General features: G+C 41.3%; 1 protein-coding gene across 5 annotated transcripts in view; it reads right to left on the bottom strand.

Annotated features, from left to right (window-relative positions):
- The window catches only part of PPFIA2 (PTPRF interacting protein alpha 2), a 176,050-nt gene that overhangs the window by 115,939 nt on the left and 44,640 nt on the right, over window positions 1–15,471 (bottom strand). For all 5 annotated transcript variants that reach the window (XM_036300686.1, XM_036300690.1, XM_036300688.1 and 2 more), the window contains exon 4: window positions 13,763–13,879. In XM_036300686.1, the coding sequence (XP_036156579.1) occupies window positions 13,763–13,879 (117 nt within the window). The remainder of the gene's footprint in view (window positions 1–13,762; window positions 13,880–15,471) is intronic.

The raw sequence follows: 15,471 nt of genomic DNA, 5'->3' as shown, positions 1-15,471 counted from the left end.
ATATTCAGGGTTCTTGTCATAATAACAGATAACTTCTAACTCTGGACACTACTTACAAGTAACTAGGCAAATGTAAGCTTTACTATAACCCCTACCTCCTCACATTGAGAACTTTCTGCCATCAACTAAATACAGTGATTTTTAGAAACTATAAAACTTTTTAAAAACAAAGTTTTACTTTGAAAAATGTTTTACATAATAAAAAATTACATTTAGGATTTTAGTGACCTAATTTTTATTTTTTGGAGAAACTGAGAATCATACAGCTGATCTAAAATAAAATGCAGAACTTTGAATTCCAAGTTTAGGTCATCTACTCTTTATCATATTTCCTGTATTCAGAACATATAAATCAGCATCATAAAGTCATACAAGCATGTGGTATGGACAAGTACCAAGAATGTAGTGTGTATGTGTGTTTATATGAATATATATATATATATACACACTAGAGGCCCAGTGCACAAAAATTTGTGCACTCGGGGGGGAGGGGGGGTCCCTAAGCCCGGCCTGTGCCCTCTTGCAGTCTGGGAGCCCTCGGGAGATAACGACCTACTGGCTTAGGCCTGCTCCTGGGTGGCAGAGGGCAGGCCCAATCCCTAGGTATAGCCCCTGGTCAGGCTCAGAGCAGGGCCGATTGGGGAGTTGGGGCACCAGCCCCCGTCATGCACAGAGCAGGGCGGATTGGGAGGTTGGGATGCCACCCTCAGTCATGCTCAGGGTAGGGCCGATTGGGGGTTAGGGGCACCGCCCCCAATCACACTCAAGGCAGGGTTGATGGGGAGGTTGCGGCGCCACCCGCTGTCATGCACAGAGCAGGGCCAATCAGGGGGTTGGGGAGCTCCCCACTGTCATGCACAGAGCAGGGCCCATCAGGGGGTTGGGATGCCGCCAGTGTCACACTCAGGGCAGGGCCGATGGGGAGGTTATGGCTCTACCCCATCACACACAGAGCAAGGCCCGTGGAGGGGGGCGGTTGGGGCGCCACCCTCTATCACCCACAGAGCAGGGCCGATCAGGGGGTTGGGGCACCGCCACTGTCACACTCAGGGCAGGGCCTATGGGGAGGTTATGGCTCTACCCTGTCACACACAGAGCAGGGCCCGTGTGTGTGTGGGGGGTTAGGGCGCCTTCCCCTGTCACGAACAGAGCAGGGCGGATAGGGAGGTTGTAGCCCCACCCCCTGTCACACACAGAGCCCCAAGGCGATCAGGGGGTTTGGGCGCTGCCCCCTGTCACGCTGATCCTGGTGCCGGGAGGCCTCTCGGCTCCGCTGATTCCGGTGCTGGGAGGCATATTACCCTTTTACTATATAGAATAGAGGCCTGGTGCATGGGTGGGGGCCAGCTGGTTTGCCCTGAAGGGTGTCCTGGATCAGGGTGGGGGTCCCCACTGGGGTGCCTGGCCAGCCTGGATGAGGGGATGATGGCTGTTTGCAGCTGTTCACACACCCTTCAGGGTGGGGGTCCCCACTGGGGTGCCTGACCAGTCTAGGTGAGGGCTGAGGGCTGAGGGCTGTTTTCAGGCTGACTGAAGCTCCCAACTGCTCCTTTTTTTCTTTTTCTTTTTTATTCTGGGCCAGCTTTAGCTCTGGATCCAGCTCTGAGGCCTCTGCTGCTGAAAGCAGTTATCTGGTTTGTTTGGGTTCTATAATCTCGAAACCCTGTATCAACTCCAGCTCTGAGATCCCGGCTAGCTGAAAGCGGGTTTCTGGGGTTTTGTTTAGCTTCTCTATCTGTTACAATGTTTCAAACTGCAAGCTCAGAGGCCGGCAAGGCAGGTGGGGAATGTTGCAGTCCTCCGTCACTGAAGCAAGCAAGCCTCATGTTCAGTTTAAGCTGCCTGGCTGCCGGCCGCCATCTTGGCTGGCAGTTAATTTGCATATCTCGCTGATTAGCCAATGGGAAGTGTAGCGGTCGTACGCTAATTACCATGTTTCTCTTTTATTAGATAGGATATATATATATATATATTTTTTTTTCTCTATAAAAATAAAAGCATAATATGCTAATTAGACCAGATGTCCTTCTGGATGACTTTCCAGACAAAGCTAGGGCTGCAAAGTATAGGGAGCGGCTGTAGGGTCAAGGCTCCAGCTGACCTGTGACAGGGCCACAAACAAGTCCCAGCCTGGAGGGCAGAACTCTCCTAGCATAATTAAGCCTGACCTTGTAGCCTTCCCTAATTCCTTCCTAAGTAGCTAATGGGCTGTGGGAGGTGCAGCAAGTGTTGCCAAAACAAGAACATTTGTATACATGTTAATCTACCCTCGTTTTAATCAGACTATAAAATAAAGTGTCGGCTTGCAGGCTGGGTCTTTTGTCTCCTTATCCAGGCACAGAAGATCCACTGAGCCCCAGCTGTATTCTCTTGTCTGCCTTTTATTCAATCCTTCACCACCCCTCCTTAGGTTCACAGCAAGGGAAGCCTGGTTCCTGGGTTCCTGCTGGTGGCCAGAGGGAAGGCCAGGTCCCAGGTGCCAGAGGGAAGCCATTGCCAGCAGCCGGGGAAAGGAAGGCCTACTCTTGCATGAATTTTGTGCATTGGGCCTCTAGTCCTGTCTAATAAAAGAGAAGCATGCAAATTGACCATAACCCCGACACCCTTCCCATTGGCTAATCAGCAGGATATGCAAATTAACTGCCAACCAAGATGGCGGCCAGCAGCCAGGCAGCTGAAGCGAACAGGAGGCTTGCTTGCTCCAGTGACGGAGGAAGCCAAGGTTCCCTGCCTGCCGCTGCCGGCCTCTGAGCTGCAACTCTAAGCAACTATGTTGTAATCATAGAACCTAAACAAACTCCAGAAACCTGCTTTCAGCCAGCCGGGCTTCAGCCAGCAGGACCGCAACAGTGTTTCAATTATAGAACCCAAAGAAACCCAGATCCCTGCTTTCAGCAGCCGAGGTCTCAGAGCTGGAGCCAAGCCTCAGAGCTAAAGCTGGCTCTCAGCTCCAGTGACAGCCAGAGAAGGTAAATAAATCCAAGAATAAAAAAAAAAGAAAAACAGGAGAGGTTGGGAGCTTCAGTCGCCTGCCAGCCTGAAAACGGCCCTCAGCCCCTCACCCAGACTGGCCAGGCACCCCAGTGGGGACCCCCCCCAAAGGGGGTGTGACCAGCTGCAAACAGCCATCATCCCTTCATCCAGGCTGGCCAGGCACCCCAGTGGGGACCTCCACCCTGAAGCAACAACATGTCGGCTCATTTGCATACTGAAGGCAGGCGGCAGCGGGCAAGGCTGTCTGCGGTCCTGGGACCCGGATCCGTGACCTCGCAGGCAGGGCGGCAGTGCTTGAGGCTGTCTGTGGTCTGGGACCCGGATCCATGTCCTGGCAGGCGGGGGGCAGCACTTGAGGCTGTCCACTGTCCTGGGACCTGGATCAGTGACCCTTCGCGGTGGGGCGGCAGCTCGCACAGGGGTGGATCGGCCTGGGTTGGGCAGGGCAGGACACCTGGCTTCCGCCCAGCCCCAGTCACTCTGGGCAGGTGAGCAGCACAGAGAGCCTCTGGACAGGGGAGGCAGGCCGGCGGAGGGCGGCCTGTACTCCCCACATGGCAGTGGTGACAGCTGTGAGCGCGCCAAGCGGAGCCTGCAGGCTGAGTTGAAGTAGCACATGCAGGCCATCAGCGCCCAGGAGTGGCTGCGAAAGATCCGCCTCCTGGCCCAGAAGGTGCAGGATTGCATGGACAGCCACCGTGGCGGGCCAGACTGATGTCCTCCTAGCCGCACCATGCGGGTTTGCAGATCTGCAAAGCCAGAGGCCTCTAGTGTGCACATCTACCCCTGGCGAGGGAACATCCCCCAGCACACTGTCACCCTCCCACACCTGCAACAGTTGCAAACCAAGGCGTGCACAAGTTCCCCCCACCTCTCCACCGCACTTCCATCAACCCAGCATGCCTAACACCCCCACAGGATGTGCACACATCCCCTCTGATGCGCTCACGTCCTTTGGAGAGTGTCTGGGTGTTCTGGGTGCTGAGCGTGGGCGCCTGTGAGATGACAGTGATAGGGCGGAGTGGTGATGCCCTGTTCCCACGGAGGCCAGTGCAGCTAGGAGAACACTCTGGGGGGTTAATGCAGGTGCTGAGGCGGGAGCAGGTGCAGATAGACACACCTGGTGGGCACGGGCGGCCCTCACTGGGAGAGGAATTCCATCCTCTCAGTGAAACAGTGGGATAGTTGGGGCGACTGTAGAGGAGGAATGTGCACTTTGGGTGCCAGCACCCATGAGCGAAGGCTGCCCTGACTGAGCCTCACTTGCTTGGGGCCTAGCTCACTCCTGCCGGGCAGCAGGTGACAGGATGTGTTTTTCTGAATTAATGAGAGAAAATGTTGATTCTCCTGTTGCCCACAAAGGTGGAAAGTGAAGTGTGGAGACGTGGGGAGTGAGCGAGGTTCCCTGTCTGGGGGTTCCAAATCTGCTGTTGGTTTCTTTCACCACTGACTAGAGATATACAGGGTGCCCCCCCCAAAATGTATACACACTTTGAATACCTACTAATTCCAATGGTTTTAAGCATAAGAAAGACACAACAATGGGGCTGTTATCTGTTAAAAGTGTGGGCACAAACAAGCAGTTGGACATTCCCTGAGGGGTCTCAGATTGGAGAAGGTGAAGGCCAGACTGAGGGGCCCCTTTCTCCCCTTACCCCAGTGCACGAATTTCATGCACCGGGCTACTAGTATATAATAAAAGGCCAATATGTAAATTGACTGAACAGTGGAATGACTGGTCTCTATGAAACGCATTGACTACCAGGGGGCAGATGCTCAATGCAGGAGCTTCCCTCTGGTGGTCAGTGCACTCCCACAGGAGTGCTGCTCAGCCAGAATCTGGACTCATGGCTGGCGAGCGCAGCGGTGGTGGTGGGAGCCTCTCTTGCCTCTGCGGCAGTGCTAAGGATGTCCAACTGCTGGCTTAGGCCCACTCCCCCTGGACTGCGGGAGGGTGCAGGCCAGGCTGAGGGAACCCCCTGAGTGCACAAATTTCATGCACTGGGCCTTTAGCATATATATATTCACATATATTCATATTCAACAAAAATTTGTTCAGTGCAACTGAATGATGTTCATTTTCTAATTAGGAAAATGGTTATTCCAATTCTGTGCACCTGAGATCCATTAAAATCTTCTTTAAAAACTGCATATTTTTTGATGGGCTCAAGGTAAGAACAATTTTAACCAAATATAAACAGCAATCAGGCAACTAAAATAAAACACTTTTAAAAAGCTAACCTCCTTAATTGCTTTAAAGAACAGTTGTGTACTGCATATTTTTACACCATTTTGAAATTTGGTACTTCTCCATGGGAAAATTTTCAAATTCAAAATTTTTTCTAAATTGTTTATGAGTCTTTTGTTTAAAAATGTGTAATATTTCATCTGTTCAAATCACCTTAAATATATTTTATAGTAAGCTGAATATGTTTTCATAATCTCAAAGTAAGAAGGCCATATAAAAACTGATTTTTATCTTAGAGAAAGAATATATAACTTTATTATTATTACTATTATTATTATCACTATTATTATTCCTCACCCAAGGATATGTTCTTACTGATTTTAGAGAGAGTTAAAAGAATCGGGGAGGGGTGGAGAGAGAGAGAAACATCAATGTATGAGAGAAACATCAGAAAAAGGTGGGGTGGAAGAGTAGAACTTAGTAATTCATCTTATTTGATGCCAACATTTCTGTTGAAATTTGTTGTCTCACAAAATTGAAGAGTTCACAGGCATAGATGGTAAGTGGAAGCAAAGTTTATTGAGAGATAGAATGACTCTCTGTAGCAGGCAGGGAGCAGGCCCAAAGTGGGTTGCCTGTTAAGCTTCTTTGTCCAGGTGTAGATAAATACTTTGCTAGCTTCTGATTGGTTATTTAAAATAATTCTGCCTTAGCAACATCCTTAGGATTGGTTATATGCCTCACTGCTTTTTGACTGGTTATCTGCAAGCTGCCTGCCTTAATAACATCCATACATTTAAAAATATATATATTTTATTGATTTTTTACAGAGAAGAAGGGAGAGGGATAGAGAGTTAGAAACATCGATGAGAGAGAAACACCAATCAGCTGCCTCCTTCACATTCCCTACTGGTATGTGCCCGCAACCAAGGTACATGCCCTTGACCAGAATCAAACTTGGGACTCTTGAGTCCGCAGGCCGACGCTCTATCCACTGAGCCAAACCGGTTAGGGCTATCCATACATTTTAAAGCTCAAGGCTCCAGCCACCTTTCTTTCCCTGACCAGCTGGGTTGCCTTAGTAACTCCCTCCTAGAAGGCTCTAGTTCTCCCTGTCCTGGGGTATTCAGTTCTAGGTCATTTTGTCAGTGATTTTTCTCATCAAGCTACTTTCTACCCAAGTCTGTAGCACACCACTTCCACTTCCCCATCTCTAACTGCCCAGCCCTCTTCTATCTTCTCATTACTATTAATTAAATTCAGATATTAAAGGCACAGATATACTGAAAACTTACCAGCATTTAGGGATAAACACTGAGCAGTGCCATTCCATTTCCAAAAATAGTTCTATAAAATGTATGGTTAGAGATGAATTATTGTTTGGTCAAAGAACTTACAGTAAAATTTGCAATCATTAACATAAAGAATCTAGCACTAAAAATTATTTGTAGGATTTGAATGAATCTATAAAATGGGAAAGTTTTGTAAAGTACATTTTATTCTGTGAGAAGAAGAGAAATGTAGTACTAAAAAAAAAAACCACACAAAACAAAAACAAACAAACAAACAAACCACACACACACACAAAACACCACAAATTGAAACAAGAAAAGTATTTATAGCCATAAAAGTAAAAATGAAAAACTAGAGATGATAGTCCATTATAAATTTTATGAGCATAAGCAATGTATCAGGGTGAAAGAAATGTATATATAGAATTAAGGGCCAAATCAAGTAGAGATTCTATAGGCCAATAATAAAGTCTAATTGTGAATATGTGAATAAGTCCTAGACCAGGCATTGACCTAGGGAAGGACTTTGGAACACTCCTGCCAATATGATGCTCTAATAAGTATTTCCTTTCATTCTAAGAGATTGTTATGCTCCTTATTTTACTTCAAATCCTTAAGTTTGAATTTACCTCCAAATCCCTAAATAAGACTATATTGTTCATTAGAATAATGACAAGTAACAATACTAGCTAACATTTATTAAGTACTTGCTTATCCAAGAATATATTGCTGGTAATTTTTGGCTATCAGTATGCATGGGTTTTCACATTACTCCATTTTGTTAACATTTATTAAGTTCTGACCTAAACCGGGAGTTGGACATCCCCCGAAGGGTCCCTGATTGGAGAGGGTGCAGGCTGGGCTGAGGGGGACCGCCCCCCCCCCCGCCATGCATGAATTTTGTGCACTGGGCCTCTAGTCAATGTATAATTTCCTTTGTTCCCATGAACTTCTTATCTTGCAGAAAGGAGCACACAGGGCTAAAGCAAGACTCCATAAGGTGTGGGCCTAGAGCAGTGATGGCGAACCTATGACACGCGTGTCAGAGGTGACATGCAAACTCACGTTTTCGGTTGATTTTTCTTTGTTAAATGGCATTTAAATATATAAAATAAATATCAAAATATAAGTCTTTGTTTTACTATGGTTGCAAATATAAAAAATATTCTATATGTGACACGGCACCAGATTTAAGTTAGGGTTTTTCAAAATGCTGACACGCCGAGCTCAAAAGGTTCGCCATCACTGGCCTAGAGCATGGGCCTCTTGCCCAGGTGTAAGAGCTATATTCATAGTGGTCAAAAATCTTGAATGCCACTGACTTGGAGAATTGGTTCAAAGTAAAATTAATGAGAGAAGTTGTGGGAAATATTAATGAATTTTCTTAAAAAACATACTCTTGTATGTAATAAAATAATCCACTCTAAGAAACAAGTAAATATGTATAATTATGAAATAATAAATGACTGGAAACAATCAGATTGGGTTAGAGAGACACTTTTTTAAATCATCAAGCAGCTAGAGAAATCAACCTGGCATGAGGGAATGTGAGAGCACACTATTGTCTGGAAGTGAGAAGACAAGGGTCCTATAATATTAATATCTATGAAATTAATAAAAGAAAAATCTCTACCTACTTGGGAAATCTGATATGTGAAAAAAATGACAAATCCACATAAAATTGTAATGCCACTGATTGTTCAAAAAGTATTTAGTCAGGATGCTTCCATGTTTAAAATACCACGTGTTTCCATTGCTTTGAGAATAAAATCAGGCTCCTTGCTTGACCCATGTGGCTCAATGGTTGAGCATCAATCTATGAACCAAGAGGTCATGGTTTGATTTTTGGTCAGGGCACAAGCCCAGGTTGAGGCCCAATCCCCAGTGTGGGGTGTGCAGGAGGCAGACAATGAATGATTCTCTCTCATCATTGATGTTTCTCTCTCTCTCCCTCTCCCTTCCTCTCTGAAATCAATAAAAATATATTTTTTAAAATTGGGATGCTTACCACAGCCTACAAGAAGTTAAAGGATCTGGCCCTTCTCACTGCTGTTCTGTCCCCTGCTGCTCTCTCCCCCAACCACTAGGCTTCAGTTACCTTGTTACCTTTCCTCCCAGAGAATGTGCCAAAGAAGCTCTTTCCTATCCTTGGTGTACCGTGTCCACTGTGCTTCCCTTGCCTCAGAAACTCTAAGCTTAAAGTCCCAGGTGAAACCTCAACGTGGTTCTAAAGAAAGTTCTTCCTTGCCATGACTATTTAACATCCTCCCCACTCACCTTGGTTCACATTCACTGCTTTTTAAAAAATATTTTTTCTTTCTACCTTTTGACCCCCTTTAACCATTTATATGTATTTAATTGTTGCCAGTGTCCTCATCTGTCTTGTTCATTACTCTGGCCTACCTAGAACAGGACCTACTTCCTAGCACCTTTAATAAGATCATCACAAAATACTTATTAAAAAATGAATGCACATGAAAGCCCATATTATGAAATACTAGAACTACACTACTTAATGCCTGTAATCAATGTGCCAGGGTTTTTGTCATTCATTGTTAGTGTTTCTATTCCTTGCAGCAAAGCTGTAAGTTACGCGTGTGTATTTCCCTGCAACTGTTGCTCAGGGAGGAAGCCTATGGTCACATGCACACTGTTAGGAATTGGCAGAAATGGAATTTGCATCCAGGTCCAAACAAATCAGTGTTCCACACTGTCTCTCTGACACCCCCAGTCAGAAATAATTGGTCTCTTCTTTAAGCTGTAGAATCATTTTGACTCCACTTTACCATCTTCTGTAATATTTTTTTTGAGGGGGGGGGGCATATTTATGTTTCATTCCAGTTTCCTAGTGAATTTATTACAAAGACTATGTCTCCTGAGTCGCCATCACTGTCTAACATTCTGCTTATCCACGTCACTTAGCAAACATTTACAGCAGGAAAAAATAGTTGGAAGTGCAGACTATACGATCATGGAGCGTTATTATCTCTATGAGAGTAGCATGTTTCTTGAAAAACAAAAACCAAAACCAAAACCTGACAAATTAACCGACCTCTAGAAAGCAACAGAAAGAAAGCTCTTGAGCTCAGTCTGAACTCCTAATGAGGTAAAATTTTGTGTTCTGAAAATTTTGATTACCCTAGGAATATTTATGCTCTTCTAGAACAACTGATTAAAAACATTTGTGCTTGTTTCAGTTCAGCTTATATTTTCTTTTCATTTTTTGTTTTGAAAATGTTAATGATTACACAACTTTTCTACGAGTAATAGGCCTGTTTCAGAGTGTGCTCTTATAAGACTATTTTTATCAACTACTTTGTCAGCAGGGTTCTCAAGCCACACACATAAAATATCTCCTGTGGCTAATTAAACCCACACAGACTATTAACTTAATTACTAGTAACTGAATTAAATTGTAACTTAGTTACAATTTAAGTAACTTTACTGCCCTAAACAAAGGGTAATCCATGTGACTAGGATTTACAAGTCACTTTCTGACTGTTCCATAGTACCTCACCATAGCTTGTCATTTTCCCCTCAATAACCATTTTGTAATTTACACACTAATGCAACAATCATCCTACACTGATAAATTTCATTGCATAGACACTCCCCCCAAATAATATGATCTTTTTCTTTGTTTGAATATACCTCTAGAGCAGTTCTCAGTTAAAAACTAAGTGTTAGGATTTAAATGACAATGCTATGGTATTTGTTATTCAATGATATCGATATAGTTTAAATAATCATGTTATAGGGAAAAATTTTGAAAAGAAAAGATGCTTTACAATGTGATATGCGTGCAATTGAGGAGTATTTACTTAAGGATAAATATTAATTAGGATAATTAAAGTATTAATAAAGTATTAATTAGGATATTATTTCATATTTTATTAAGAAATGTCAGCAGTTAGGAAATGAATAAGTTCTGAGGCTCTAATATACAACATGGCTATTATAGTTAGCAATAATGTATTGTATGCTTGAAAATTGCTAAAAGAATAGATCTTAAATATCCTCATCCCCCTCCCTACACAAAAGATAACTATGTGAGGTAGTGAATGTGTTAACTAACCTTATTGTGATCATTTTACAGTTTATGCATTACCAAATCATTACATTGTACATCTTAAGTGTACACAATGTCAATTATATCACAATAAAGTTGAGAAAAGGTCAGGCAAGGAATTGTAATAAAAATGAATCTTTTGGAGAGCTTTCTTGAATCATCTCAGGTGTCATATAAACTAAAACACAGTTTACTTTTAAATTTAAAAAGTATGTACACATGACATATTTTATCTTCACTTGGAGGATAGGGGCATAATACATTAAATAATATTAGTATATCATTATTCCAAAGCATTTAAAAATCATCCCTCTGCCCAGCCGGCATGGCTCAGTGGTTGAGCGTCAACCTATGAACCAGGAAGTCATGATTTGATTCCCGGTCAGGGCACGTGCCCAGGTTGTGGGCTTGTGCAGGAGATAGCCAGTCAATGATTCTCTCTCATCATTGAAGTTTTTATATCTTTCTCCCTCTCTTTTCCTCTCTGAAATCAACAAAAATATTAAAAAATAAAATAATTTTTAAAAAGATTGAGTGACTTTATTTCTGGGTTCTCTACAGCCCAAGTGTCCATCAGTAGGAGAATGGATAAAACAGCTATGGTATAGAAACACAATGGAATACTACTTGGCCATAAAAAGGAAGAAAATGTTACCCTTTGCAACAGCATGGATGAACTTGTAAAACATTATACTAAGTGAAATAAGCCAGTCAAAGAAAGACAAGTACCATATAGTTTCACTCATATGTGGAATTTAATGAACAAACTGGTCTGCCTGGCAAAATTGAGACAAACTCACAGATAGAGAACAGGAAGACAGTTCTGGTAGAGGGATTGTTGGGGAGGGTGGAGGAATTGAGCAAAAAAGAAAAAAAAGAGAGAGGACTCATGGAAATAGGCAACACTATGGTGATTGTGGGTGGGGGGAAGAGGAGGATATGAAAGAGGGCATAGAAGTGATAAATGGTATTGGGAAAAATGAAATAAGAACTAATGGACAGGGATAACTAATGGACAGAGACTATGGTATGGTGAGTGCAGGGGGCTTGGAGGTGGACAGGAGTATAGGTGGGATAAATAGTGATGGAAACAATAAATAAAGAGGGGAAAAAAGAGTGGGTGAGATAGCAATGTCACAGAATTTCTCTACACTGGTTGAAATGCCTTCACAAAAAACTGGAAGGCAAAGAAAGTTAAAGACAAGTATTCAGAATCTTCCATACATACTCCTCTACCTATGGAGTCCACAAGACAAAACACCAGTTACACATAGGTCCTCGTCCTATTTCTGTAATGAATTTCTAAAATTTAATCTGACAGGAATTCTTACATTCCATAACGCTTGGATATTTAGGATTAATATCTTAAACAATATTTGAAAAAACAATACTTGTATGAGTAACCCTCCTCTTCAGAAGTACTAGGAGAATTCTTCAGCATCAAATAGTTTTATTTTAGTAGACAAGATGTCAAGGTTTTATGCCTTTGAAATGCATCTTTCTTTAATTCTAATCTGGGTGATTATAAATATAGCATTGTTACAGAAGACAATATTTTATAGGCTTCAAGAAAAAGACTAGATGACTATAAAGTCCATTTTCATATCCAAATGAGTGGGATTCTATTATTCTCTGAGGAAAGGGATAGCACTGTATTACTGATGACATGATTCAAATAAAACAGCAATAAAATAAAATTAAATAAATAAAATACATACAAAATAAATATAGTATTCATAAAATAAAATTAAACAGTAATAGAAAATTATAATGTTAGTTCCCTAAATTTAGTTTCATGCGCAAATGCCTTATTCTAAAGATCTTGGTGGTTTATTTACTGAATTAGTGTCAGTTCATTTATCTGATGGAAAGAGAGGTAATAGGTATTCAGATTTGAGATACAGCTTATAAAATCTAGCTGTCAGTTTATATTTTATTTTAATATTTATTTTAAGATCTATAAAATACATGGATAAAGCTTAAAATAATGAAACCTTAAATAAAGGGCTGTTTGCTTCATAACCACAAGACTTGATGGTGGTCTCAGAAATCAGTCTGGTTTATTGGGCTTCCTTTGCTTTTTTACCTGAATTTGGAAACATAAGAAGTCCTTCCATTTATTTCAACTGGGTGAGTGAGGAAGTGCTCAATTTATCTTCTAGTAAAAAGTCTAGTGCTATTTGTTTTGTGGCTTTGTAATCTCTATGTTTTAAAACCTCTTGACATTTGCAATGGCACCAATTTATCTGCCTGATTCATGTGATCTTGATGATTAAAGAATTCCACCCAAAGATAAAACTTATTGAAGACAAAGATCAGGAGACTGCCTGAGCCTCATGCACAGGATGTGCACATTCACCTGATTCCAGACCTACCAGCAACGAACCTTCTTCCTCTTGCGCTGGATACAAGTGGTTCAGCACAGAAAAGGGCCAAACAGGCTGCTGGTTTCCGTGGCCTGAGCTTAAGCCCCACCCAAACGGAGAATCACTCCCTTCCAAAAAAGCAGTAAAAATCCTATGACTTTAGATATTCTTTTATGCAATTTATCATTAATAGGAGTACTGCCAAGGTCTTCCCAAACAAACAGAAAATACTAAGTAAAATAAGAAATCACCAAAAAGTTTTTGTAGTGATAAATCATGGATTGTTGACAACTGTACAAATATCAGTTATAAATCAAAATTATTGTTCTTGTATTTTAAAAAGTCCTGAGTATCTAATTATACACGATTGAATTATTTTTAAGAGAATCAAGTTAATAGTAAGTAATGAGACATTCATATATGTATAAGCATAAACACACATATTTTAAAAAAATTCTCATTCAAGAATATGTTTATTGACTTTTAGAGAGAGGCAGAACCATTGATGTGAGAGAGAAACACCAATCCATAGATCAGTTGCCTCATGTACACACCCCGATAAGGGACTGAAGCCAAAACCTAGGTATGTGCCTTGACCAGGAATTGAACCAACCACCTTTTGGTGTCCCGGACGATGCTGCAACCAAGTGAGCTACACTGGCCAGGGCATAAACACACACATATTTTTAAGAGAATCAAATTCAGAGCAATAAATGAAAAGGAATCATCATGAACTTTTGACAAAACAATCAAAATGTAATAATTATTACATGGATTTTGCATTGTATATTCCTGTCAAATGATGTATAGCAAGTAAGCATTTCCATGTGAGAGCATGTTATGTGGGTCATACCTTTTCATGAACTTTCTGGCCAGGTTCCATCCCTTCAAGATGTTCTGATTCCGTGGATCCCTCACTTGATGCCATTTTCCTTTGTATATGAACATTTTGTTCACGCAAGGCAACGATCTGTAAAATAAAAAGACAGGCTTTTAAAATCTAAAGAAGAACATAAATTATAAAACATTTGAATTTACTTGAATGTGGTTAAGAACTAATGAGCACAGTCAGAAAATAAACATTGTTTTACTCGTTATTATTTCAAAAATTGACTAGCATGTTGAATAACATTTATAATATTTATAGGAATGTGAAAATTTTCTTTAAAAATTTTCTACTTGGAAAAGGTATCTATCAGGTTGGAAATGTACCTAAATAAAAAGTATGATCCATGTGTTGTTCAATCAGAAATTACCTTCAAAATTAATTTATGAAATGTGATAAAATTTGCATTGGTCTGTGTTTTTAAAGCATAAACGAAACATAAATGAAAAGATTGAAAGCTGAAGACTAATTATTAGCACAATCATTTACCCTAAGAAATAATGTATCTGCAATTTAAAAACTAACAAACACATAAGCTGGACTTAAATAGCTGTAGCACTATCATAAGTACTGAGAATTAAATTGGTCTCACTGTCTTATTTTAATGACCACTGTCTTAGCTCAGCTAGTCCAAATATAGTAGTTAATTAAAGAAAATCACCAACCAATAATCATCAAATAAACAAAATATATAAATTAGTTGGGTGTTTGCACTGCTACCTGCCACTGCTGCAGTGCCCAGGTGGACCGTGATGTGTTCACAAGACCAAGTGAACTTGCACATGCGCTCCAGCACTTGAACATATGGCATTTCATTTTCTAGGGGCATATCACCACACCACGAAGAACAACGATGTAAATGCCACTTCTTGAAGTACTGCAATCACTAAATGATTAGCCTCCTTGCTCCCATTCTTGCTCATCTACAATCTTTCTCAAAGCAGCCAGTTTCTTCTTTTAATTGTACATTAATATTGTCTCATTTCTCAGCTTTCTACAGAACCTCAATGTCTTCCCAACTTATTGAGTCTGCATTGAAATTTCTTAACAAGGTCTCTAACTTCCTACATGATCCCTTTGGCCACAATTACCTCCTTTCTGTTGCCTAAACGTACCAGACTCTTCCTTACCCAGAACTGAGAAACACGATCTTCCTGCCTGAACATCCTTCCCCAGCTCAGACCAGCCCGCACAATCCCAGCTTTCACAACTCAGCTGACACACCACTCGTCAGAGAAAACATGCCTTGCTGTCAAACACTTATTAAAATATCCCTGTTTATTTTTGTGGGTGTTTCACTCATTAAAATATAATGTTTTATTCCCTATTTACTCACTTGGTTTGTTTATTTAGCTAGCAGAAGAACAAATAATATCTCACGGGAAAATAGTTTTCAAAGGAATGTCTTATTGGAAACATTTTCATATGAAGCAGCATCATATTATTATGTGCATAGTATTCAGTAAAAATGTGTTCAGTTACATAATGAATGAATATGGAAAAACAATGAGTGTATAAAACTACCTCATCTGGAAATAACAAAAGATAAAGATTTAAAGTGTTTGAGACATCCTTTCATGTTAGTGTAAATGGAGTAAATCAAAGGAAAACCAAAATGAAATAGCCCTGCATGTATCATTCTTATATAGGCAAGTTGTGCATACATTTTCAATCCA

Source organism: Myotis myotis, unplaced genomic scaffold (assembly GCF_014108235.1).
Source record: "Myotis myotis isolate mMyoMyo1 unplaced genomic scaffold, mMyoMyo1.p scaffold_m19_p_3, whole genome shotgun sequence".
NCBI lineage: Eukaryota > Metazoa > Chordata > Mammalia > Chiroptera > Vespertilionidae > Myotis > Myotis myotis.
Note: the sequence above shows the minus strand (reverse complement) of the source record. Positions and strands in the feature narration are given on the sequence as shown.